Source organism: Serinus canaria, chromosome 17 (genome assembly GCF_022539315.1).
Source record: "Serinus canaria isolate serCan28SL12 chromosome 17, serCan2020, whole genome shotgun sequence".
NCBI classification, from domain to species: domain Eukaryota; kingdom Metazoa; phylum Chordata; class Aves; order Passeriformes; family Fringillidae; genus Serinus; species Serinus canaria.
In genome coordinates, this window is record NC_066330.1 from 1,783,058 (window position 1) to 1,809,379 (window position 26,322).

The following is a 26,322-nucleotide window of genomic DNA, read 5'->3' on the forward strand; positions in this document are numbered from 1 at the left end:
GCTTCTAATTATTTTCATTTGCATCAAGAGAAGTATTTTTGGAGCCATAAACAGAGCCAGCACTTGGAAAAAAAAAACCACCAGGAGGGTTCCCAGTGCTGGATGCTCTGGGAGGCAGCACATCACTGTGACTTGGGAGATCTCATCTGACTCGGGAGCGCTGCAGGACCGGGCACGTCTCTGGTGGGGCTGCAAGGGGGGAGATTCAATCAGCCTGTGACAGCCAGTGCTGAGACAGGAGCCTGGCAGGCAGCAGAACCTTCCAACATCCCCTGCTGATCTCCTCTGAAAGCAGATCAAGGTGCCAGCTCTGCGGTCACCTTCACCTGGCACAGGGAGCTGCCCACTGCGGCCATGGCCATGTCCAGGCTCGGACCTGCTGCCAGGGACACCCTCCAGCAGGAAAATGCTGAGGGCTCTGATGGCCATCAGGGCTCAGGTGAGCAGCAGTCTGGAGCAGCCTGCACAATTCTCTGGGCGAGACCTGCCAACGCTCTGTACGTACCTAAGGCATCTTGTAAGTATTTCTGCCCCACCAGCTTCAGGTATTCTTCGATTGCTTTGGTGGCCAGTGTGTTCTCCCTGAAAATGAGATGCTCATTCTCACCACAGCGATCAACTTCAGACATCATCAGGTCAGTCAAGAAATCCTGGAAAGCAAAGCCCATGGTGGGTCACCACACACTGACATTGGTTCCACAGAGCTGCAGCTCCCCAGCCCTGAGAGGTCCCACCTTTGTGAGCCACCCAAGGGACTGGAGGTGCTGCAGGTGATCCTGTATGAACACACTGCCTCGCCACCTGCCCAAACTTCCTCAGAGATGAGGAGAAATAAACCTCTGGAGAGCCTCAGCTCCTGCACCCCAGCAGTGACTCATCCCAGACCTGCAGCTGCCTCTCCACTGGTGCAGCTCTTTGGCTGCTCTCGAGTCAGCCTCACATTCTGTGGGCAGAACCTTTTCTCCCCTGCTAAACATGGCTGGGTTTGGTGTCCAACTGCACTGGCTGCAAACCAGGGCCATGCTCCAGTATCATGAGTTGTGCCCAGTTAATGGCTGAGACACAAGCCTTAGATGTGCACTGAGATACTCAAATTTCCCATTTCCTCCCTATTCATGGAGATAAACAGCACTGACAGTGCCCATTTTGGGCACATTCTTGGTCTGATGTGCACACAACCAAATCCATGGGATGTGATAAATCCCTGTGCTGCAGAGCAATGGAAGGGGTGAGCAGGAGCAGCCCCTGACAGCTGCCCCTGCATCAGTTTGGCCTCAGCTGCAAATTCCAGAGGAAAAACAGCATTTTAGAGTAGCTCCAGATCTGCTTCAGCCACAGCATTCACTGAGCAGGGGTCAGGAGCTCCTGGGCACACTGATCCAAGGTCCAGGAGGAATGCCAGACACCTGCTAATGCTGATACAGGTTCTCTGCACTGCTAATGGACAGAGCAACTCTGCCCAGCTCCTGCTCCTCCTCACTGCACCAGGTGCTGAGGTGTCACCACTCGCCTGAGTGACAATGGAAAGAGGCCACTGGCACTGTGCAAGTCACCCATGTTAACCCTCTGACTGCCTCCCATATAGGAGACAGAGAAATTATGACACATATTCATTCACCTCCACAACCAAGGGCACCTTCTTAAACTCCTTTCCATTAAAACAACATCACCTGCTCAATAATAACCTTCCCTAAGAAATTCTTCATTTCCCCTGAAGGTCACAGCCCATTCCTGGCAGGGGCAGCAGAAGCACCCCAGGCTGCCACAGTCTCAGGTCCTGTCCCTGATGTCCCCAAGCACAGCAGAGCTGCCATGGTCCAGCCTGTTCCAACCCACACTGGGGAGAGGAGACATCAGGTCCTACTCCCTGCCAGTGGCTGGATGGGAGCTTTGCACCAGATGCAACTTGCTCTGTTTCATTTTTAACAAGGACATCTCTGCATTGAAAGTTTAATTAAGGTTCAACAAACAGCCTTCCCTGAATTCAGGAGGCCCAAATAATTTAATCCACAGATCCTCCATCACTGTGCTCCTGTCCCAGCAAAGGCAAACCCTGGGGCAGGCAGGTACACCCCTGTGTAAGAGCACACGAGGAGGGGAGGAGACATCCCTGCAGTAGGCAAGGATCCACTGCTCCCACCTTCCCACAACACTCTGACTGGGACCAACACACTGCCTTGACCTTCCCCCAAGACCCTCCAAAAAAGCCAGAGGAGGAGCTTTGGGCTAAAAAAAAACCCCACTTCTATTATTTCTTTAGCCAGAAGATGCCCTTCCTCAAATCCTGCTACGTCTGCAGTGCTCCGGCAGCTGCAGAGGCAAAAATCCCTCCTGGAAGCAAAGCACGCGCCTCCCTCTGCTATTTTCTCTCATTTTGCCCTTTTTATCAGCCAAGCTGGAATGAAACTTTAAACCCTGCTCAAATCCCGTTAGCTGCTATCTGGGTAACTCTATCACCTTTATCTTGCCGGGGCTCTCCCAGGGTACGTTTCAATTCCAAGCCACCGCTCAGGCTGACACAAGGTGCTGATTCTTAATTAGCAGCCGCTGACCTTGGCTTTGCTTGATTCTCTTTCCTGTCACTTTCCCAACATACTAATTATCTCAGGAACACTGAGTTTTACAGCATCTCTTAGCCAAGTGTTTGCTTTTCCCCCTCTTGTCAGCTGAGCACTGCCTGCTGAGTCCTGGAAACTCAGGGCCAAGTGGGAGCCAGAGTTAAAGTGAATTTGGGTGACTTGGGCTGATCTACAGAATTCACTAGAATATAAAACGAGGCAAGATTCCATGGCAGGACTCAACACAAAGCCAGAAAAGATCCCCTGGAAATCTCTGCTGATTCCACTGCAGGGAAATCAGCAGTGGAAAGGAAAGCTGCTAAAGTCCCATTATGAGAATTCCATTATGGCACAGCACCCAAAGCTGAGCAGTAACACTGCAGAATCTGGCCTCACAACTGAGTAGGGAAGGAGGGGGGAGCCAGGATACCCAGCAGCATCCCAGGGCTCAGGATCCTCCCTGTCCCTGCAGGTGGGCTGCAGAACCATCCAGCCAGGCTGTAGGAGCCAGCCCTGGGATGTGTCAGGGGTCAAAGTTCCCCCAGGCAGTGTCCCTGGGCGAGTTCCTCTGCAGGGACTGCTCTGGGCAGCTCCGTGAGCCGTGGGAAGGGCTGCAGGTCACTTCCCATGACATCCTGCCATCCCTGGCCCTGACATCAGGTCACTTCCCATGACATCCTGCCATCCCTGGCCCTGCCCCTGGCCAGATCTTCACTTCTTCCCTCCATGGAAAAGCCACATCGGCTCTGGATCACACTTCTGCTATCTCTGCCCTAAGTACTCCAGCAGCCAGCACTCAGAAGACACAAATGGAATGCAAATACTTGTGGAATCCCTCCGGGGGCCTCACTCACCCACATACAAGGTCCTGAATAAAATGCAATAACTAAAGCCAATAAAACTCCCTGTTTCTGAGCAGCAGAGATCAGCAGGGGGTTGTTTTCAGTTAGGGCCCCTGGCAATGGAAGAAAATAAGATGCTTTATTTCATTACATCAGAGTCGAGAGGGGAAGTAAGAGGTCTACAGTCAAAATTAAGGGCTGTGGCAGTGTTCCTCAGGCTTGCTCCCATGTTTATTCTAAGGCTTTTTGCTTCAGACTGGACGGATCTGAACCTGTGTGACCCCAGTCGCTGCACATATGCTGATAAAGAAGAGCAATTCATAAATAAATAAATTCAGAGCATGACAGCACAAGGCTGCACTGGTCTCCCCTTTGCACATAAACCAGCCTGTGCTATTCCAAGGCAGCTCCTCCCAATGCAGGCAGGAGTGGCAGCCCCAGTCCTGAGGGGTTCCAAGAGCTGGTCCCTGTGCCCGGGGGGGTGGCACTGGCAGTGCCTGGCCCTCCAGCTCCTGAGCCCTGGAAGGCAGGAGGATGAAGCCAGCTGGGTGCCTGGCAGGGCTGTGGTGGGAGCAGGAGCACTGCCAAGGGAGCCAACAAGCAACACAAGTCTTGTAGGACGCGTCCTGTCCAAAAGCAGAAAGGATTCTGCACTTTGCCATCCCAGGAAGGTCCTCCCAGCCCAGCCTTTCTGGGATGTGCCCAGAGCTGGAGCACATGGGGTGCCAGGGAGCTCAGGAGATCCCACAGCCCTGCACTCCCCGTGGTGGTCACACACCCTCTGGGCTGGAGCTGATCATTCCTGGAATTGTAACTGACTGATGGGCAGATTGACTTTGAAATAATAAGGTTCTCCAAATCACAAGCCTGATTAATAGGATTGACTTAACCTTAAGAGGATTGAATTGATAAAGGTAATAAGATTATTGCTTATTTCAAAGACTAGCTCAGAGTCCAGCTAGGCCCTTATGCAAAGGTGAAAAGCACCGGTGGTCGGTAGGGCTGTAGGTTTCAGGTGCAGGAGCACTGGGACACACCCACAGGGGAGGGAACTGCGGCACAGGAGGCTGAGGAGGAGGGAAAGGAGAGTGGCAGAGGGGCAGCAGCCGGGTCCTGGACAGATGGTGTGAAACTAAAGAGCCCAGCCCCAAGTTCTCAACTCTTCCATCACAGCTCCTCTGAGGATCTGCTCCAGACACTTCTCTGCCAGGAAACAGAGTGATGTTCCCTCCTTCAAACCCTGGAACTCATCCCATGGCTCTTTTGACCTTTCCTAATTTTCCTTGGGAAAAGGTGAATAGCAATGTGAGGGTTAACTCACAGCAATCTGTGTCCATCACCTTGCTCAGGGAAATAAGCAAACCTGAGGGATACAACACTAACACACTGAGTGACCTCTCATGTCCCTGCCTGAGCCCAGCAGTCACTTTTCAGCCCTTTTCAGTGTGGAGTCTGCAGGTCCCAGAGCCCTGACCCAGCCCTGGCTCTGCCACTGGAACGTGGGGTTCCAGCAGATCCACACGGGGGGAGCAGCTCCATCTGCTCAGCTGAGGCACATCCTCGCAGCACAAACAAACAGGGACACATGTTTATTCCTCACTCCATTCCCAACACCATAAATATTTATTTCCAGTGAGCAGTTGGTTAGTTAGAGCTTTGTCTAATGCTGGGTTTGATCTACCAGTGCTCTGGACAAGAGAAGTTTTTTGTATATTTATGGTCATGAACTGAGCTCTGGGAGCTCTAAGACAGCCCTGAAACAAATCTAAGCATGGGAAATATTCGGGAAGCATCAGAAGTCCTTTGGGAAGGATGCAGCCACCTACCCACAACCACATCACAGGGGCCACACCAAGCCCTGTAAGGCAGAACTGAGCACTCCTGGTAACTCCAACCCTGGCAGCAGAACTGCTTTAAGTCTTTGTGTCTTTCGTTTGAGAGTTGCAAAACACGTGAAAACTGCTGGGCATCTCCACATCCTTACAGGGAACAAACACTGCATCAGTGCTCTCACTAGGAAGGTGAAAACAGGTGACAAGTGAAGGACTGAGCTGAGAGGCCACATCTCTGCTTCAACCACCAAATATCCCTCTTTCAGCCTTTCCTGCCATAAGAGACAGGAGACATCCGTGTGTGCCAAGACCCGATGGGTGAGTGTCAGAATTTCCAGCGGGCTGGGGCAGCTCCCTCCCTCCCTGAGTGCCTGCACTCAGAGCCTTATCAAAACCCTCTCCCCTCCCCTCCATCCACTGCCCTGGCAGCTGCTCAGGGCTTTCCAGGCATGCCCCGTGCACACCAACCCAGCACTGCAGGGATGAAGTTCTTCCCTTTCCCACACAGAGATCAAGGGAAGCACGGACTCTGACTCCAGAGGGGACTCTCCTTTCAAGCTCCACTTTTTAAGCTATTGTGATACAGCTACAGCCCAGGAAGAAGCAGAGATTTAGGGAAAAAATTCAGCTACAGCCCTTGTCCCTCTTGCACCTGCAGCCTCAGGTGTTCCTGCCCCTCTGGCAGGAGGGACTCTGGGTTTTAGCAGCTCCAGGTAACCGCACCTGGCTGGCAGGGTGTCCCTCGGTGTCTGTGGGTAGGGATGGCCCTGCCTCCCCAGGGACACTGGTGCCTGGGACCTGGCTGTGTCAGGCACGTGGCACCATCACACCCCTCCCATGGCAGATCTCCTGCCCCGGAGCTCGGGGCAGACACGGCCCCATCCCGGCCTCATTAAGGGATTACCCCGTATTTACAGCAAATCGCTGCAGGAAAACACGGCCCGAAACAGCCCAACAGCAATTAGCTGCTAACGAGTCTTCCAAGATAATCTACTGGACACTTGTGTCACAGTCCGACCGTAATTGCTGCTTTAGCCCAGCTACAGCAGCCAAGAGCCACAAAACCCCTTTATCAGAGAAATCAATCAGTGGCTGCCCATGGCCAGGGCAGGGGGGACTTTGAAGGGCTCACTGGGAAGGCTCCTGGTGATGCACAGGGATGAGGAACCCACCTCTAGCCCGGGCAAGTTTCTGAGAGCCACCAGGGGACAGAGGCCTGGAGAAGGGGGGTCCCTGCCCTGCTGTCCCTCACTCAGGGGTCAGGGTGCTGGGGCAGCCACGGGGAGCTGTCCTGAGGGGTACTGGGGTGCACTCACATACCCCAAGCAGGGCCGAGAGGGTGCTTTCTTCTCTCATTCATTGTTTTTCTACCTTTCTGCTGCTTTTCCCACTCCCTGCTTGTCCAGCCCAGGATGCAGCACCTGGTTCCCATGCTCCAATAACTCCTGTTGCTCTGACAGCTCCCCAAACCCTGCGCTAATGCTGATGGCAGATGACAGGCAGCAAAAGCAGAAGCTCCATTTTAGGGGAAAAGTCATCAAGTCTGTTTACTGCTTGCTGTGTCCCCTGTGTAAAGCCTCTGGGATCTCAAGCACTGATGCAGACACATGTCTGGAAACACACTTGCTCCCTCTGGAGCCTTTCCAGTACTGAGAGGCAGAGGAAAAAGGTTGGAGCAGTGACAACCACTCTGAGCCATGCCCACACATGATCCATGGTGATTAAGACTGGGATGACACTTGAAGCCTTTTGCACCAGAACTGTGTAAACTGTGGACAGGGTCTTCCACGGGCATCTTATTCTCACAAAGCTCTGGCATTAAAGCTGCAGGAGCCACAGGGAGGGGCAGCAGAGGCTGGGCTGTGCTCAGGAACCATGGGCTGACAGCTCTGGAGCCCTGGAACAAGGAGTGAGCAGAGACACCAAGCACAGCTCTGGTGGAGCCACAGCTTTACTCCCCACTGCTCCCTCCCTGCACTCCTGGGATCAGGAAGCTTTAACAGGGCTATTTTCTCTGCTGCTGCAGCAGCAGGCCCCAGCTCCCAATCCTCTCAGCGAGCTTTGCCTGCCTTGAACTAGATCAGGAAGGCAAGGCACTTCTCTGTCCGACAGATGGTAACTCAGCCTAATCCACGAGCTCGGCCACGGGCCCGGCAGCAGCGGCAGCTGCCAAGGAAGCAGAGCCTTGTGACTGCCCCTCAGGTGAGGAGCTCACGTCTCCTCAGCACTGCAAAAGCTTTGGACATCTTGCCCTTCCCCAGCTCTCCCCTGTAGAGTGCAGGGGGATGGTCACAGAAAACCAGCAATGCTTTAACTCCTGCAGCTCTGACAGGCACTGCCTGCTGTGGCTGTGCCAGGTCACCAGGGATGGAAGATGCTCTGCAGCAGGGGTCACTCTCTGCCCTGTGTGCTGGGGACCTCAGCAAGGAATGGCATTCCAGCTCTGCCCACCTCCCTGCTCCCTCATGGATCACAACCAGGAGTAACTCCCACTCTCTGCCTCCTCCTGGCCTGCTTCTTCCCCAGACCTGGCAGTGCATTTCCAACCAGGAAGGAGGCTCAAAGTGGTCCACAAAGGCTGAACTTCTACCATGTGCAAGTTGGTGACATCAACCTCCAATGAGCACTGCCATGGAAGCACCCTGGACCCCCTTCCAAAAGCAGTAGGGCAGACCCTGAAGACCAAGAGCTGATCCAGACATGCATGCCTGCAGGCACTTTGGTCTGGAATTCTGGAGAGGCTGCTCCCTCCTGTTCAGCTCCACTGTGCAGGGTGCTCAGCGCAGAGGGAGCAAAGCATGGAACCCAGGAACACCCAGCACACACAGGGTGCACAGCTCAGGCCAGCACTGCTTACATTCCATCCTGGAAAACTGCCTTCTTGCTTACTTTCACAACTGTGCCTGTTTATACAGAAAGAGCCTGGTCCCTGAGCCTCCAGAAGAAGAGTGAAGAAAAGTGGCTCAGTTGGGGTCTCGTGGTCCCACCAACCTCTCTGCTAATTAAGCAACTCGTGCTGTGTGTGCTACCAACTTGTTTGCAATCAAAGAAAAACAGAGCACATCAACGATGGCCCAAAGCCCAACTGATGAGTTTTCCCAACCCAAGCCCAGAGTCTGCTCTGACAGTGGCAGGGGGACACTACAGGTGGCAGAGGGGACACTGTGGGTGGCAGGGGGTCCTACCTTGGCCTTGCCCGTGCTCTGCAGGATGTGCACCAGCGCTGACGCCATCTCCTCCTTGTTCTTCACGCTCAGCGAGGGCTCCAGCACGGAGCACAGCACCATGTAATTGTTGGTGATGTACTCAGCAAACTCCTTGTACATCTCCATGGGGAGGATGCTCATGCTCTGGTAGCGGGACTTGATGCGGATCATGGGCCCTGGGGACTTGCCCTTGCCAGGGTTGGGGCTCACCACTGGGTACCATTTCTCCACAAACTGCCGGCCCGTCACCGAGCTCACGGGGATGTTCACCTGCCCAATGAAGTTGGTCTTGTCCTTCTTCTTCTTCTTGTCAGTCTCTTTGTATAAGTGCACAGTAATGTTTTTGAGCGATGGGAGGTTATTAAATTCAAAGTGCTCCCCCCAAAAGACATTATCAGTTTTCAATTTACAGGTAGTTCGTGCATAAAGAACATCATCCAGGCATAATTCACACAAGTACTTTTTCTTAGCTGGCAGGTCCTTGGCTTCAATAATCCATAACTTTAACATATTTTCTACCCTTCTGCTGTTGTCCTGAAAAAAAAGATGCGAAGAAAAAAAGGTCAATAACAAACTCCACAAAGCCAAGAACAACAAAACTGAAGATATGAATTATTTCGGATGTGCTAAATGAGCAGAGGCTTAATTACACTTTATTTTAAGGAAATACTGGCTCTCAAGAATTTGCATAATAACACTACTTATGTTAATTTTCCAAAATATCATCGTGCTCTCCATGTCTGTTGGTGCCAATTAATATAAGGAACAAGGAAGATAAAATCCCTCCAAATCATAAATGTACCACTTCCCATTCCCTGCCAAGAGGGCCTCTGAAGACTCTGAAAGAACCTCACTGGTCCTGAATGGTTTGTGCAAAGCAGAAGCTGTTACAAGTATCTCACAGCCTCCTCTTTTTTCAGTAGAGCTGCTTCACAGCAGCACTAAGTTCATGGTATTTCCTGTAACACAGCAATGCAAAGGGACCTGAATGCACACCCAGGGATCACCTCATCCACGAGGGAATGCCACCACCAAAGGCAGGGAAAAAACTGTAAAATCTCACCATATTTTAGGGCAGAAGTCCAGAGCACCCAGGTTAAACACTGAGAGGAATCATGGGAGAGGGTCCCATGGGAGAATCATGACAGTTCAGAGACAGAAATTTGCCTTGGATATCTTTTAAGCAATAACAGAGCCAAGAATACTGTGGATCTTTCAGAGCTCCCTCGTGATGCTGACCTCATCCTGGAAGAACATCCAGGGGTATTTGCTGCAGGAGTGACTCCAAAGATAAAGCACTGGCAACTGCACCACTGCTGGGATTCTGCAAACCCTGTTTTGTTTGGAAACCCCTCACTGAAACAGCAGCCACAGCTTACTCTGCTCAGCCCAGGAGTCTGGGCAGGAACATTTCTGCTGGAAGTTCACAATGGGGTACTGTAGGTTCAGGAAGTACACACAGGAACTGCACAAGAACACTGAATTCCTGACAGAAATATCAGGCTGGATACTGAGAGTTTTATTGTCTGTGAACTCAAACAAAGATGGAAAGTCAGCCATCAGTTAACTGCAGGTTTTGAGATGATGGAAACATTTCCAACTGGATTTCCACTCAACACTGCACCTTGAAGCCACAGTGACATGCCCAGCCCCAGCCTGCATTCCCAGGAGTTCTCTCATGCTAAGTGTGACAACACAAACCTTACACAGCCCCTCAGGTCAGGATCACCAGGAAAAGCCCTGGGAAAGTACTGGAGCAACTGAACTCCACCAGAGGCAGAAGACCTCCTCTCCCCTCCACTGCTCCCACTCTGATATTACAGGAAATCTTTTATTCTGACATTTGGCACTGTGCTGGGAACAACAAACTCTGAGACTGAGGGCCCCTTCAGAACCCACCAGGCCTGGACTGAATTAGTGTGCACAGCCAGGAGTTCACAGGATCCCATCATTTGTGTCTTCTCTGACCTGCAGAAGAAGACTTGGTTGAGCTCATCAGCTGTGGAATCCTGCATTAATCCTGACCGGTCTTTGCAGCCAACTCCAGCACAGCAGGGAAGAAGCATCTGTACATTTTATTTTAGGATGTACTTAGTCTTGGTGGGCCATAAAAATGCATACTGGGTGTCCCTGTGTTATAGTGAATAGAAGGATTTGTTCCTGTAAATCCCAGGAGAAGTCTTTGCACCTCGACTGGCTGGAGAAGGGAAAGCTGCATTCCCCTGTCGCCTCTGAAAATGGACATCTGAGCTCCTCCATCACTAGAGCAGGAGCAGTGTCAGGAGCTGACACCCGAACTCCTCAGACTGTTCAGCCTTGTGACTTTGCTGGCAGCTACCTGACATCTGTCCCACTGCTTCTGGGAGGTGACAGTCCTATGGACTGTGGCAAGGACCATCAGTAACAGCAACACTGAAGATTCACCAGGTCTGATCAATTCTTAGCAAGAGCTGAAGCAGCAAGTGCTGAGAAGAGAGGGGAAGGCATAACTGGCACTTGTCTGTAAATACAATTGTGGAAGAAAGCAGTATGGAAAAAGACTGACCCAGGGCTGCACTTACTCACTCCAATGACAGTACATCCCCTGCTGCTCCCAGGCACTGGGCTATAAAATGGAATGATGAGGAGCTGACCTAGAGCAGAGGCAGTTCCTCCCAGGCCCTACCTTGTTGGGGTGCACGGCACGCCGCAGGTTCTCCATCCATTTATCTCGCTCTGCAGCCGAACGGCACGAGAAGCATTTACTTCCTGATGAAGTCGTCACCTACAGGGAAAGGAACAGGATTATGTCTTGACCAGCACTGCAGAGTGTGGCTGGGGAGAGAGGGGGGCTTAGGGAAGATGCTACTGGATTTTATTTTTTTTTTAAAGTGAACAGCTTTACCCAAGCATGAAGCAACAGCCCCTAAGGCTGGTGGAAAAACAGGACAACTCTGTATGTCACAGAAATAATCACAGAAGCAAACTCCAATTACTTCTCCTCTTCCACACCAGAAAACACTAGATAATGGGCCCCATGCATGTGATGCTTTAAGCCACCAAGTTCCACAACTGAGGGAGTGAAAATCCTCAGATGAACTAAAGATAAATTGGAACTCTGAGTGGTTACTTGGCATTCCTCCAGACTCAGCCCAAAGCCTGTGACAGTAACAACCCATTCCTTGTTCCCAGCAGAACACTGGCTCAAAAAGCCTGCTTTCCCACCTTCCCCCTTGGTGTCCTGTGGCTCCTGGAGCCCTTGCTGTGAAGATCATGGGGACAAGTCCGTACAGCCCACTCCTGGCCATGGCACAGCTTGTGCCAGCTCATGGTCCAGCCAGGGCACTCAGTGCTCACAGCACCCATCTTCAGCTGGGCAGAACCAGGGGGGCTTCCCAGCCTGGACACAGCTGGAAGTGCTGCTGAGCCCTCCTCTCACCTCTGATGCTTCCAGGTCAAGGGATTTTCTGCAGTATTTTTGTGACTTTCTCTGGCCATTGGGAGTTCACAGCCAGGGTTTAAGAAACACACTCTCAGCAGTGACATTTCCAGTGGTGCAAGTGCCCCTTATTCCTCATCACATTCCTGCTATCCCAAGGAAACTCAATCCTGATGAGCCCATGGAAGCACCACTGTCTGGCAGCCCAGAATGACAGGCACCAAATTTCCTTCCTATGCCCCCATGTCAAACTTCCTTGGCATCAAAGCCAAGAGCTCCCTGCACCTGCTTCTCACAGACAGGTATTCCCCAAGCTGCCACCTCCTCCACTCGTGCTGGTCCTGGCCACCAGGAACATGGCTCCAGCTCTCTGCCCTTTGCATTTCTTTTGCCCAGCAATACTCAGCATGTACAGCTCTGCTGGGAGGCTGAATGGACCTGGCTGGTACTTTAAATAACTCCCCTCTGAGCTTCATTTCCGCCAGTCTCAACCTGCAGAGTTATTTGGGAGTGCTTTATCATCTCCCAGGGCTTGTGTTTACACACTGTGCACTGGGTTATCAGCTTCTGGGAGACACAATCTCCTTTAATTTCATGTATCTCCCAGAAGCCCAACCTGTTCTTACAGCAGAGCTGGCACTCACTAAGATTTGTCATTAGCAAACCTCAATGATAAGTTGAACACATCCCTTCCTTTGAACACAGACCAGGGCAGAATGAGAAGAGGCCTGTTCTGTCTCTACACAAAAATGCAGAAATCTTTCAACTCTTGATATTCCAGAGGGTTTCTCCTTCAGACAGACATTCTCCCAGTCCTTGCACACTTTTATATTCTGCATGTAAAATACATTCAGCTGAGCACAAGCTCTCCTGTAGTTCCAAGAACAGACTCCATACTAGCAGGCAGAGCAGTGTGATCTTTCCAGCCTCCTTTCACACTCCAGAGTATTTCCAGCTTCTTCAGAATCTCCCATGACAAACCCTCCTGCCTCATCTCCTCTCCACTGTTGCTGATGCTCCTGTTAACCTCCATCCCTGAGCCTTCCCACACAGAGCTCTGCTGGCACACAGGACTGTCACTGTATTTTCTTGCCACACTTAGGTAAACATGTGCATTATCATGGCCAAATTCCTTATTCAATTTTAAACCAATTATAAATAATCTTTCAAAACCTAAAAACCTGAAACTGTCATACTGAAGTGAGAGATGGGGAAAATCATGTTTCAGATATGAAGTGTGTCTTGGTCTGATGGGAGCTGAAGATCACATCTACCATGTGTGACCAAAAATGTAATTTCCCCCAGATTTGCAATCAGATCCCAGCTTTGAGTTCTGACTTAAACATCATATGGCATTAATGATCCTTATGAGATATTAATTAACTTTATAAAGAGAGTATTCTGGTCTCATCAAGAGTTTGGATATGCTGGAATGCTGTTAATGTACAGGACAAACTCAATTAATGAAACTCATTAATTCCTGAAATGTCACTTTTCCTATTCATTATCCCCACTCCGTGGATGGACAATCTGTCTTGTCTTTTTAAGACAGTCCTGAGGTACAGCATGGCTTCACTTGAAGGCCCATGTATGGAGTACCAGGGGATGCTAACTGAGCACTGAGGGTGCTTCACTCCCTGTCCAGGGGATTTTCCAAGGCTCAGTCAGGGCTCAGCTGCACCCCTGGCCCTGCAGCTGCTCCAGGCACCCGAAGGGCCACGCAAGCAATGGCCAACGTTTGCACAGCTGGATCAAATTTAGTGCTGCTAAATTTAGCTCCACTAAATTCTCCCTTGCTGAGGCAAGGCCAGGATGAGGCAACAGGCTCAGCTGTATTGGAGCAACCACAGTTTGTCTTTCCCTCAGCTGTGTCCTGGGACGGTTCATGCATGACAGTGGTCTGCCAAAACCTAAGAGAGCCCCTCAGCTCTAATGGCCCTGCCTGGCCCAGGACCCCCAAAAACCAGAGCCAGGAACAGGCTCTGGGAGCCTGGGCCCTGAGCCTCTGGTACTGGCTGAGATGCCCACTGTATATTTAGCACATGCAGCACGTGCAGTGGCACGGGATGATTTGCTGACTGAGGAGTCTTGCAAGGAGAAAGAAGATGATGCTGAGTAATTAAAAAAAAAAAAAATCAATGAAGGAAACAAGTAAATACCGACTGCCAAGTACTCAGCAAGTGAGAAAAAAAGCAAGTTTCACCAAACTAAGTAAGCAGAAAAAGCCAAATGCAGCCTGTGGAAAAGCCCTGCTCTGATGCTGACTGTGCTCCCTGGCAGAGCTGAGGGGAGCAGGGCCGAGCATGTCTTAATGCAGGATGGTGGGGACAGAAGGGAGGAACAATTCCCTGCACCTTCATCCACCAGCTGCCTCCCAAGGAGCCACTTGGTTGTTTTCCACTGCAGATGGCTCTGGCACCTCTCACTTTTGTCTCAGTCTGGGTGTGCTGCCAGTTCCTCTGGAGCCCGCTCTGCTCCATCTGCAGCCGTGTCAGATCCTCCTGGCCCGTGCCCCTGGGCTGTGTCAGGTGAGCACTGATGGCCCCAGGCCAGCTGGGGATGGGAACAGCTCCCAGGCACTGTCCCTGCCCAGCCACCCCAGTGCCTGCAGAAGGTGAAGGATTGAGCCAGGCTGGCACTGCCCAGCAAGAGTTTCACTGCCCAGCTGGAGACACCAGCCCTGCCTGTTCCCAACACATCTCCCGAGGGAGCAGCCCCACAACAGCCTCAAGGGGCAGGGATGAGGCACCACCACCAACTGCAGCACCTTCCCCATCTACTGCACAGAAAACACCTCAGCTCCCCTCATCCCTGTGATCCTGGCAGGGCTTTCTCACCTGGCATTCTTGGTCAGGGCTGCTTTTCCAGAACATCCCCTGAGCTCCCTGGTGTCCCTCAGTGGTACCTGAGTGCTGTGGGCTGCAGTCACTGCCTGGCCCCCAGCTGGGATCCCAGGAGATCTGCAAACTCATTCCAGTGCTGACCTCACCCCCAGCCTCCAGAGGCTCTCAGGGGACACGAGACCAAGGCATGGACACAAAGTGCCATTTAGCTCTCACCTCGGTCCCTCCTGCTGGAGCTTGCTGGTGAGCAGCCACCAGTGACAAATCAATGTCCCTGTTGTTTCCTGGCATTCTTCCTCTCCTCTGCAGGGTTTGCAGAACAGCAATTAACACGTTCTTCTTTTACAGTGTGACTTCTCTTTATCCAACTTACTTAACCCCAAAATTTTCTTCTTCCTTCCAAGTGCGTGGCTTGTATAACTTCCCTCTCACTCAACTTCGTACAAGTTCTGTTCATATCCCTTCCTCTCCTCTTGTGGGCTGAACAGAATTGGTAAACAACTCTTATATTATGGATGTCACATCTATTTTCCATCTAGCTTCATTTTATCTTTCTTGACTGGAATGTAATAGAGGACACATAATTTACAAAACTGTTCCCCTCCTGACCCATTGCACTTGCTCAATTCCACAAAGAATGAACAGCAATGCAAAATTTATACTTCAGCCAACTACAGAGTTTATGTTTGAGGCTATTTTTCTGTAAGACTGCTTTCATGTTACCCACTTATATTTTAAGAAATAGATCTTTTAACTCACTTATTTCAAAATGTGCTGATTTCGGTAAAGAAAAATGTCTTTATCTTTCCAGTCTGACTCCTCTTGAACACTGACATGTATTTTCACCCAGCACTGCCCCCGCAAGGACAGCCTGCAGCCCCATCACCCCTACAGCACAACCCAAACACAGCTACACCATTTATCTGCTCCTCTGTGTCCAAGCACAAACAGGTGTTAGCTGCTCTTCACAGAAACACAAACATCCAGTGCCTTATTACTGTAAGAAAACCATTTCCCAGTTCTGTACCCAGCCACTGCCATAAGCAATAATACTTTGCCATCCACAATTCAGGACAAACGATTCCCAAGATATCTTGTACTGAATTATCCAGCTACAGCCTGGGTTGTACGTGTCCTACTCCCTCCTGCTAGCACAGACCTTACCACATGCCATAACAGATGTCAAAGGAATCTGAAATGCTCACAGATTTTTCTATTTACCCAAACAAGGGAAGCTTCAGTTTTCTAGACAAAGTCCTCCACACTCCCACTGACAGCAGCAGGCTGGCTCTGTGACCACATGTAATGTCTCTGGGAACACTGAGTAGGGATTAGCACTTCCCAGTACCTGTATGAACATAAACTGTAGGGGCATAAACAAATTCATGCTCTGCTGATACACAGCCCTAAGCAGTGCAGCACCTGTGCCAGCAGCTCTGCTTTACAAGGAGCTCATTGCTCTGATTGTGTGGATATGATCCTCCTCGGAAAGATGGGAGCAATTTTCTGCCTATGAAATGCTCTCTGTGCAGCAATTCTGAGCAGCAATGTTCGGTAACAGCCTGGCCCCAGATGCCAGCCCACACCTGGCTCCCCAGGAACAGCCCCAGCACAGCTCCTTACCTCAAAGCAGTAGTCTTGTCCCAGGATGCTACTGTGGACTGGCTTGATGACCACTTCCTCCTCCATACTGAGATCCAGAGCCTCAACAGCACTACTGGGACTGAGCAGGGACTCGTGGGAGCGCGACTCTTTCAGCCTCGGCATTAGATGGGATCTGGAGGAACAACGGCACCTGTCAGTGGATGCTCTCCTTCCCAGAGAAACCTGTCAGCAACATCTGGTAGCAACAACTGCACAATATTCCAGGGATGCTCTGCCATGAAATAACCGAGGGCCCTGAAGAACAAGGCCTGCTACCCTGTCCCATCTGTAATTTCTACGCTGAAGGTTCGGTAATGAGCAGTATGAGCAGTAAAACAATTTTTCCCAACGCCAATGCAGTCAGGAGTCAATTCTTTAGAGGTTTGCACAGTGTGGGGTCTCTGAACAACTGAATCAAACTCTTAACATCCACCACAACTGCTGAGGGAGAATTCCCTGGTGTGGGGTGGAGCAGTGTGGGTGCATTGGAGGCCAGCTGGCTACAGCACCTGCTGCTCTCTGAGCAGCACCACCAGGTCGACAGCCACTGGTGCTGTGCTCTGGTAGTGCCAGAACCTCACCAAAACACCCACATCTGGATGTGCACTCTGTCACCAACAACCCTTGGGCTTGTGAGCTCTCTCTGATTGTCACACACATCCCTGGGATGGGGACAGTCTGGAAAATAAGGCTGTGATAGCCCCATTGATTGATCTAAATGCTCTGGAGTCCCACTGGCAGCATTTAGCAGCGGGGAGCCCACAGACAGTGAGCAGAGCACCATTTTTGAGACAGCCAATACAATCAATGGTGCTGTAACTCTTAAAGCAAAACCAGAGAGCTCAAGGGGAAGGAAAAAAAAAAAAAAGAAAGAAAGATAGTTAAGTACTCCCAGGGAAAACACAGCAAATCCATGAAGTGGCAAGGGAAAAAATAATTTGAGTGCAAAGGGAGCAGCTGCCTTCTCTAGAGCCTGCACCACGTCAGATGTTCCTATGCTAGAGCTCTGATCCTGGTAACTGTGACCTTTAAAACCTCTGGCAAGCACTTGGGAGCTCCCAAAGACACCAAGTGTCCCTGCTGCAAAGGGGCTGTGACGCCTTCTCCAAAGGCACGGAAGGACAGCAATAAGAGGAGTTTGTGATATTGTCAGCATGGTCTTTCATGAGTCAAACAACGCTCCCAGTATACTCCCAGTATGCTCCCAGCTTGCTCTGGTGTGTGCGTTGGGTTTTGTTGTTCTCCAGAATGAAGCTGACCAAAACAGAGAGAAATGTCAACAGTGCATGCAAAATTCATCGCTTCCAGTGAATCACACACCAGGCTGGATCCAGGAAACAGCCCAAGGAGATTCTCAGATGAACGGCAGCAGCAGATAAACAGGTGCTTCTCTAGATCTGCCATTAAGATTCAGGCCATGCACCAAGCCCCAGGTGATAACGGAACTGCCTGTGGCTGTTCCCTGCCTGAGCTGCTCCATGGACAGCTCTGAGTGCCAGGGCCACCTCCTCCCCAGGGACACCCAGCCTGGGGACACGCTGCCCGAGGGCTCTGGGACACCCAGGGTGCTCCCTGCACCTACCATGGCACAGCCAGGACCAGCCATGGTGACACCAGTAAAACATCTGCACAGCAGCCACCAGCACAGGCTTTCTGAGGGGACAGCCTGCAGCCCCCAGTGCTGAAAGCCCTGCTGGGGTTGGCACAGTCCTGTGCTGGATCAGAAGCCCTAAGGCTCTCCGTGCCATTAGCCATTCCCCCAGCTGCCCACTCACCCCACATCTCTGTGGCGAGTAAATTGATCTCTAGGAACCCAGCACAGTCATTTCCCAGTACTTTGTGGCAATTTTACACTATCTTCAGAGAAAAGGGTCCCTATCCTTTTCCTCTGAATGATACTGTAAATGAACTCTAATACAGGCAGACAGATCAAGTTACCTCTGGATGATGAGTGCAGAACTAATATCTATGAGCTCAAGAACTGACAGTACAGATTTCTCTCGCCCAGCCCTGATAAGCCCAGAATCAAGGCATTTCTGGTAAATCTTATTTCCGTATTTTACAGATGAAATTAGAAAAGGTAAATAAGCAAGTTGAGACTTGCATTCTTGTGTACAAATATAAATACTGATAAAATAAACCACAACTCAGTACATCACTGAGTTGCATCGCCTCATGCTGGCCTAAGAATTTTTGTAAAAAATTAAAACAAAACAAGTCTACTTTTCATTTAAAATTACTGCAGCTGGATGGCCCCGGGTGGGAGTGCAGATGTGCTATTTGAAGGATTACCAGGGGGGAGTTTCTCAGGATCCACTGTGCTCTCACCAGATTCAGCAAATGTGTGTTTATATCCCTCCACTCTGACGAATGCCTCTGGGAATCCTAAAATGAAGGGGACTTTTTCAGGGAGGTTATTTGTCAGGTCCTTGCCTCAGCAGGATCTGCTCCCACGATGTCTCTCCCTCTGGCTGCTGGGATCCAGCCCAGGTCAGCTGCAGACAGTTTCTCACCAGATGCTGCTCTGTGCAGGGGGAGCGCTGCAGGTCTCAAACCAGCCCTAAAAACCCAGCATCTGTCTGTGTACCAAGGGCTAAGTGGGGAGATGTCATTAATTAGAGCTGTTGGAAATCTCAGCAGCACGGATGAGGATCTCTCTGCCAGAGTAGTCCTGGCAGGGCAGGACGAGCAGAGCCCCCCTCCCAGGGCCCTGTCCCATCTCTGCTCCACCCCCTGCCTTCAAAGGGCACATGGTCCTTTCACTTTAATCCCTGTTCAGGGCAGAGAACACTCGTGTCCCTTGGTGACATGGCATTGTGGCAGGAGCCCATTAACTGGAAAACATTTGCCAGTCCCCATCGCTGCTCCCGCAGATTTCCCCTCGTACCAGCAGTAAGAGAAATGCCACAAGCTGCTCTCCTGAGCCTGAGAGCAGCATCCACAGCAACAGGGACACCTGAGTCCCTGCAGACCTGTGCTGGCCATCAGCCCCCCAAAAAGGCAAATGCACCTGGAACACCATCTGCTGACAGTGAACACACACTTCCAGGATGACAGAGGTACTTTGTTCACATCCATCCCCCTACCACCACTGTGCAGATGCTGCCTGTGGGACTGTCCTATCTCCTGCTCCAGTAACTCGCTGTATACTCCAGGTCCTGTCCCAGTTTACATCAGCTGATCCAATTCCAATCCTACACCTTTGTTTTAATATGCTGGCAACGGCCAGCTGCCCAGAGCCATCTCACAACAGGAACCCTCTTTCCAAACAGCACATTCAGTTCTTTTTGCCAAGGGCCCTTTTTAAATCCCTTTTTACTTGCCTAAAGTTCAGTTGAAATGAAGAGGGAAGGAAAAAATCTCATAAAAGAGCACATTAGTTCTAAAGAGAAATAACATTACTGCTACCGGCACTGACCTGGCGAGTCCTGCGGAGCAGCAGCCAGTCTCTGGTTATTAAAGAAAGAGCTCTGCTGCCCGAGAGCAATCAGAGAGGATTGTTGTGCTAAATAATAAAAGTCATAAAACATTACCATGTGAACGGATGTATCCCCTCTGCCTGTGCCCTCCACAGCCACTTGAGTGTCACCAAATCCAACCAGGACCACGCGGACTGCAGGGAAGACTTGCAAAAACAAGGATGGAGAGGCAATCCATCCTCTCCTCACCCAACTCCAGGGCTGCCTTTTGAGCAACAGAGGCAGCAAACAGTGCTGCAAAGAAGCAACTCTGTCAGTCCTCATTTTAGAGCCTCACCTGCCTGAAACCACCCAGCTGCTCCTCCTGTGGTTTTATGATGAAAACGTTCCTGATTATTTCTGAGAGACAGAAACAAACAGAGAACCTGGTGGGTAGCTGCATTAGGGATGGGACAGACACAAAACCTAACACTGAAACAAAGTGGTGGGGGGGTGAAATGAAGAGCCTTCCTTAAATCTCCTCCTGTTCTGCTCTGAGAACATGAGCAGATTGGGGAATTCTGAAGGAAGTCCAGGCCCTAAGCTGAAGAAGTCCCACTGGCACCAGCTGCAGAGCTGGCAGCGTGCATGCTTCCCCACTGTCAGAAGGATTTGATCTCCCAAATTACGTTTGACTCCGTGACACTTCTCCTGGCCAGCAAAGATTCCCTGTGTGCAGCTTTTTGAGGCTGACAGTTCTTTTGTGTGCCCAGCTGGGCGCAGGTTCTCTAGGGCAGCCCTGACCCCTCCCTGCACTCGCCCGCTGCAGGGGTCCCCCGTGCCCAAGCACAGCAGAGCAGCCCAGCAGATCCACACGCAGCACAGACAGAATCTAAATCTGTCTCCAGCCCGGGGATTAGGGGTTTGTTATGACTGAGAACAAAGTGCACAACTCCAGTAAATTGATTTGCAACATCAGATGGGAGAAGGATTTTAGCAGATGGGAGTAAATCACCCACCACACTCTGCCCTGTGCCACTGCCCCTCCTGAGCCTCACTGCTGCCAGCTCACTCTGGGACTGCGCTCTGCAGGGCCCAGACTGCTCCGATTCGCTTCCCACTCTCCTCCACAGCAGCTCTCCCCAAGGCTCAGCAGGGCCTGTGTGACCCCCCCGCCGGGGCCAGCTTCCCACTGACCTCCCACCACTGCTGGGAGTTCTCATCTCTTCCTCCCTTGTGCCTCATCCTGCTTCAATGTAACAAATAAATATGAAAGCGATGTTATGGGAATAACCACCACCAACAGCACACAAGAGAACTCGCAGGCTTCCAGAAGCTGAAGAATGTTTTTTTTTTCCCTGTACAAGAGACCGTGGGGATGAAGTCTCAGCATGCAGCAGCACACCCTTCTCCATGTTCTGCTGCCCTGAACTTTCTCCTGCCGTTCCCAGAACCCCAGCTGCTGATCTCTGCCTGGGAAACTCTGCTCAGCATACTCAGGATGGGAACCCGGCGTTACAGGTTGCCCTCACTAATGCAACACCTTCCCTGAGCAACACAAAGGACATGTAATTAAACTTATTAATGCCTGCCCTTGTTTTCAGACTGTTCTCAGTTTCAACTGGCAGCAGGATTAATTACATTCAAAAGGACTCTGTCAGCTCATACCAGATTCCAAACGTTGTTTTTGCCAGAGCAAACCTGAAGGATGATTTTAACCTGTGACATTCACCCGAGCGTGGGTATTTGTTTAACAACGTGCCACTGCAAAGTTTGTCGGGGCAGTCTGCAAGCCCAGCACAGGACAGCCAGCAAGAACACCGATGGCATTTATGATGTCCAAGAGGAGAGGGCATCAGGAGGAAAAAGGCATCAGGAGCAGGATGCAAAAGGTGACCTGAATTTCAATCATCAAAAATATTTCCAAGGAGTCTCTTTCCCACAAGCAGAATAACATCAACATGACACTTTCAACAGAAATCAACACTTAAATTAAAAAACACTTTTATCACAGCAGCCTAAAGCAGCCTAAATAGTGCCAGATCTGGGGATATCATACGCAAACAGCAGTGACAGATCCACCACTCCAATCTGGAGCCCGAGTCAGGGCACAGCCCTGGAACAAGTCATTCCCACAGCACCGGCCTCTGGAGCGAGCAGGGACCGACCGCAGGGCTCCAACAAACACCAGAGGCACGTCCATGGCACCAGAAGCAAAACCGGGACACAGGGAGCGAGCCGGAGCCCCCTGCTCCCTGCCAGCACTCACGGCAGAACTCCCGGGGTGCTCCCAGCTGCACCCCAGAATCACCACCTTCCAAGGGGGAGCAGGGTGGGGAAAAGGGGTTTGATTTTTATCACCTAAATTTTGCGTAACATCAGTCTGGAGGCGGAATCTGGACAAGGCGGCAAAGGCGAGGCAGGATGTGTCCTCCTGGACAAACCACACGGAAATGGAGCCGCAAGGCCCATCTCCACAGCGCGGCTGCCGAGCCCGGGCGCGGATGATGAAACGCCGCCCAGGATGGAAACAAACCGCGAAGGCACGGAACGAGGGACGGAGCGCGGCCGCACATCCCCGGGCCGGGCCGGGCGGGTCGGGTCGGCCGGGAGCGGCTGTCAGCGCCGCTCCCTCCAGCGCGGCGGCCTCCGCGCCCCGGCCCCGCTGAGCGCCCGCCGCCCCCGGCCCGCCCCGGCCCCCGGCCCGGCCGCGGCCGCTGTGCGGGACCCGTCGGTCGGGGCGCGGGGCCGGGCGCGGAGTTGGCGATGCCCGCGCACCCCGGGCACGGCCGCGCAGCCCCGCACTCACCCGCAGGGCCCGGCCCCCGCCGCGCCGCCGCCGCCGCGCCGCCGCCCCGCTCGGGCTGGGCCATGCCGCGCTCCCGCCGCCGCCACCGCGGGCGGGGACCCCCGGCCCCGCCGCCCCCGGCCCCCGCCCCGGGCCGGCCCCGCCGCCGCTCCGCCCCGCCGCGGCCCATTGGCTGCGCTGTAGCTGGGCAGAGCGCCCCGGGCCCGCCGCCCCCGGAGCGCGGGCTCTCCTTGGGGGGCAGCGGGTGCGTTTCGCTCTCCGCCGCGGCCCGGAGCAGCGAGTACCCCCTCGCCTTCCGCCGACCGTTCAACAGCGCCCGTGCCCCGCGGTCCCCGAGCCGCTCACCCCTCGCTTCATGCCGCCTCTCCCGCCCGTCGCCCTCATTCTGTTGTGATAAACCGGGGTACAGCGCAGCGCTCCGGGAGCCCGAGTCGTGCGGCGGCTGCCCCCGGCACCGCTGATCCCGCCGCGTCCCCCGGCCCGGCACCGGGAGGGGAGGGACGGCGCCGCCCGCCCGCCCGTCCGTCCCTCCCTGCCCTCGGCCGCGCACCGCATTCCTTTCCCGTTTCGGAGAGCCGAGTCACTGACCTTTGCAGCAGCGCGATCCACAGCAGGGAGTAGCGCCTGCAGCAGCAGCCGGCGGCCCCTGCGTGAGCCATGGTCCGCACCCCGCACGGAGCGCGGCCGCATCGGCGCGGAGTTCACCGGGGGGCTCCGGGCCGGGCTCCCCGGCAGAGTCCGGGGGCGCGGGGCTCAGGCCCGGGCGGCCTCACGGAACGCGGGGCCCGGGGCAGCAGGTGAGCGGCAAAGGAGATGCGAGGCAGCGGAGAGGAGACGGAAAGGCTGCGCGGCATGGTCCCACTGTCCCGACTGCCACCATCCTCAGCCAGCCCACGCCGACACGTTCCCAGAGCCAGACTGCTGCTGTCATCCTGGCGTATTCAAATGCCTCCATTACTCATCAAGAACAAAGTAGGACTATCTAGTAAATGAAAAACCACCACACATGGCACTGTCCCCTGCCTCTTACTGATGGCTGCTTCCTCTTCCACTTTTCAAAGGCTACTGTCCATGTCTGCAGCAAAGCACAAATCCTGCAGCTCATGCGAGGCAGCTCCGGATCAGCGGAGAAAGCCGACACCTGGACTGCAAACGCTGGTCAGCTTTGGAGGGGCAAACGCCAACACCGATAAACATCCCCAGGTGACAGAATACTCGAGGTTCCTCCAGAGCACAGGAGAAGGAAGCAGGTCTCAGGGTAGGAGGTCACAGGAGCAGGTCCTGCCCGAGGCAGTAGGCACAAGTCTCGCCTCCTCCAGGGACACACAAGCCGGATTCCCAGACAGACCATTCCTCCAGCCAGTGCCACCATGCACGGCACTGACAAACGAGTCAAAAGTCACAAGTTCTCTGCCCAGTTCCAACACTAACTCTCTGCACAGTCTCCCCTATGTGCCTCTCCTTCTCAGCCAGAGAGGTGGCCATGACCCTCTCCCTGCCAAAGGATCCAGAAAACATGAAGCACCATTATTACTGCGCTTGGCTAACAAGGAGCACGGTCACCTAAGGCCAGTGGGGTCCCTTCTTCCTTCCAGAGCAAACTGGTCCCCAATGTGTGCTGGGGACAATGGCACCAGCTCATCAGCCACGCTGGCGGCAGAACACCCCAGTCTCTGCCTGTCCCACCTTCCCTCCTTAGAGGAGGACATGCAGACCCCCTTTCCCTTGAAGTCTGCAAACAGCGCTCTGGATTTAGCACATTCTGCCTCATTTTTACCTCCCCCATTCCCCCCACCAGCAGTTTGAAGTTTTCTCACCCTTTTCTGGCAGATGCCATGCAGAGAGACAAGCTCGCTGTCCTTGATCTGCTTTTCAGGGCTTCTATAAAGTAGGGCACCAGCATCAACCCAGCGTCAGGTTTTTGATACATTGCTGGAGTAGCCAAAAATAATAACAGGCAGCTTCAGTCAATCTTCTCCTTCTCAATCCAGCAGCAGCAGCAGCAGCACGGGGGTCCTTTGTGTGGCAGAGCAGAACTACAGTGCTCGGCAGCCTGCGATGCCAGTCAGCAATGCAGGGCCATGCTCGCCTGCCAGCCAGGCTGCCCCCAGTCCCGCTCGTGGGTCCTCACATGGAGCTCCTGACTCCTGGGGTCCCCTTCCCCAGAGCCATCCGTGTTTTGCTCTCCGTGTTTCCTTCAGCAGCTTATCTCTGTGGCTGCTGTGAAATGCTAAGGTCAAGTTACAGTTTTACCAACCCTTTTATCTTCCTGGCAAGGCATGAGAAGGCAGAACCTGAACTTTGGAATGAGCCCTCGCACCTGCAGTGGGTGGGGAGCGGAGCAGACCCAAGGCAGTGAGAGAGAGAGAATTCAGGTTCTCTCTGCAGCCCAACACTGGAACAGTCTCTGCTGCACATTCAGACACTTCATTGGGACACTCTGGAAGAAGTACTGAACCCACCAAGCCTGCACTGGGGACTGTGGCAGCTCTAGCTGACATAAGGACCCAGCACAGCTCTGCCACAGCTTCCACTTGACAGCAAAGACCAGCAGGACCCACTGAGAGCTCTGTCTGCTGGGAACTGCCCAGCTGAATTCCCCCTGTCCCAAACCTGAAATTCCAGATGGTTGGTCTGTGCAGGACTGGGAAGTGAGCCAGGCATCAGGGGATGAGGTAATGTTTGACCTTGTAGCCTGTGGAACTGTCATGCCACTGATTCTCCACACTCACCTCAACAAATGGCAACTGTGTTTTCCCAAAGTGACATGAGGAGTGTCACTGTGCCCCTGTCCCACTGATCACTCTGGGGTTGGGCAGGTGTCTTAAACACACAAACTTGTTGGGACACAGATCTGGAATGCATAGGCCGTTCCCTGCCCTCTCCCTCTCTGGGGTCTCTGGACTGAACACCTGTGTGGCTCAGGAGATACAGAAAGAAACTAAAACTCTGCAGACCAGGGCCTTGGGGATTGCTCTGTCCCTGTCCCCAGGGAGTGCCAGGCAGTGAAGGAGCCACATTCCACTGACTCAGTGTTCAAATACTGCTGCAGGGAGCATTTACTGCCACCAAGAACTTGTACATCAACATCTCAGCTCATTTTGTCCAAGCCAGGGTTTATCCAGCTTCCTTCCAGCGAGATTGTAGCTCACTCCTCGTGTGCACAAGGTGTTGTTTCCCTGCAGACAGCTGTTCCCTCTGTGCAGCAGGTGATACAGAGGTGCATGGCACAGCCAGAGCTGTGACTGCCCCTGCAGTGCTGGCATTGTCCCCAGGCACTGTGTGTGACCTCCACCCCACCCCTTCTCCACATTTACACCTCCTGTTCCTGACAGGATCCCAGCACCACCAACCCTGCTCACTGCTCAACAAATGGCATTTGTGAAAGGAAAGCCACCGTGCCCAGGCAGGGCAGGTAAAGAGTATTTTTCCATGGGTTATTAGAGGAAGTTTTCCATTCCCAGTTATTATTTGTATTATTTATAGTCCCCTTTTCTTGGGCCATGTTTTCTCCTCTGGTCCCAGCCAGGCCTGGCTGACTCTGTTTCCTTGACTGGGCTCAGGAGGATGAGGATGGTCACAGCCTTGCCTCCAGCCCTCTGGGCAGCAGCCTTTCCACACTCCAGCCTTGTTTGCCTTTCAGAGCTATTAAACCCAGATATCTCTCACTTTTTATTGACTGTGAAGCCAGTGCTTTGTGCTTTACGACCACGCTGTCTATCACTGGGAAACAAACAATTTCCTAATAACCTCAAGGAGTCAGCAGTGGAAG

General features: G+C 52.7%; 1 protein-coding gene across 8 annotated transcripts in view; it reads right to left on the reverse strand.

Annotated features, from left to right (window-relative positions):
* Positions 1-26,322, reverse strand: part of DAB2IP (DAB2 interacting protein) — a 122,421-nt gene that overhangs the window by 17,843 nt on the left and 78,256 nt on the right. For 5 of the 8 annotated variants that reach the window (XM_050980892.1, XM_018917589.3, XM_050980893.1 and 2 more), the window contains 4 exons: positions 16,323-16,476; positions 11,104-11,202; positions 8,418-8,972; positions 506-650 (listed from right to left, as the gene is read on the reverse strand). In XM_050980892.1, the coding sequence (XP_050836849.1) occupies positions 506-650; positions 8,418-8,972; positions 11,104-11,202; positions 16,323-16,476 (953 nt within the window). Of the gene's footprint in view, positions 1-505; positions 651-8,417; positions 8,973-11,103; positions 11,203-16,322; positions 16,477-22,550; positions 22,588-22,895; positions 23,038-24,367; positions 24,780-26,322 lie in introns of those variants that run through there. The other 3 variants (XM_050980894.1, XM_050980895.1, XM_050980896.1) reach the window with 3 other exon arrangements.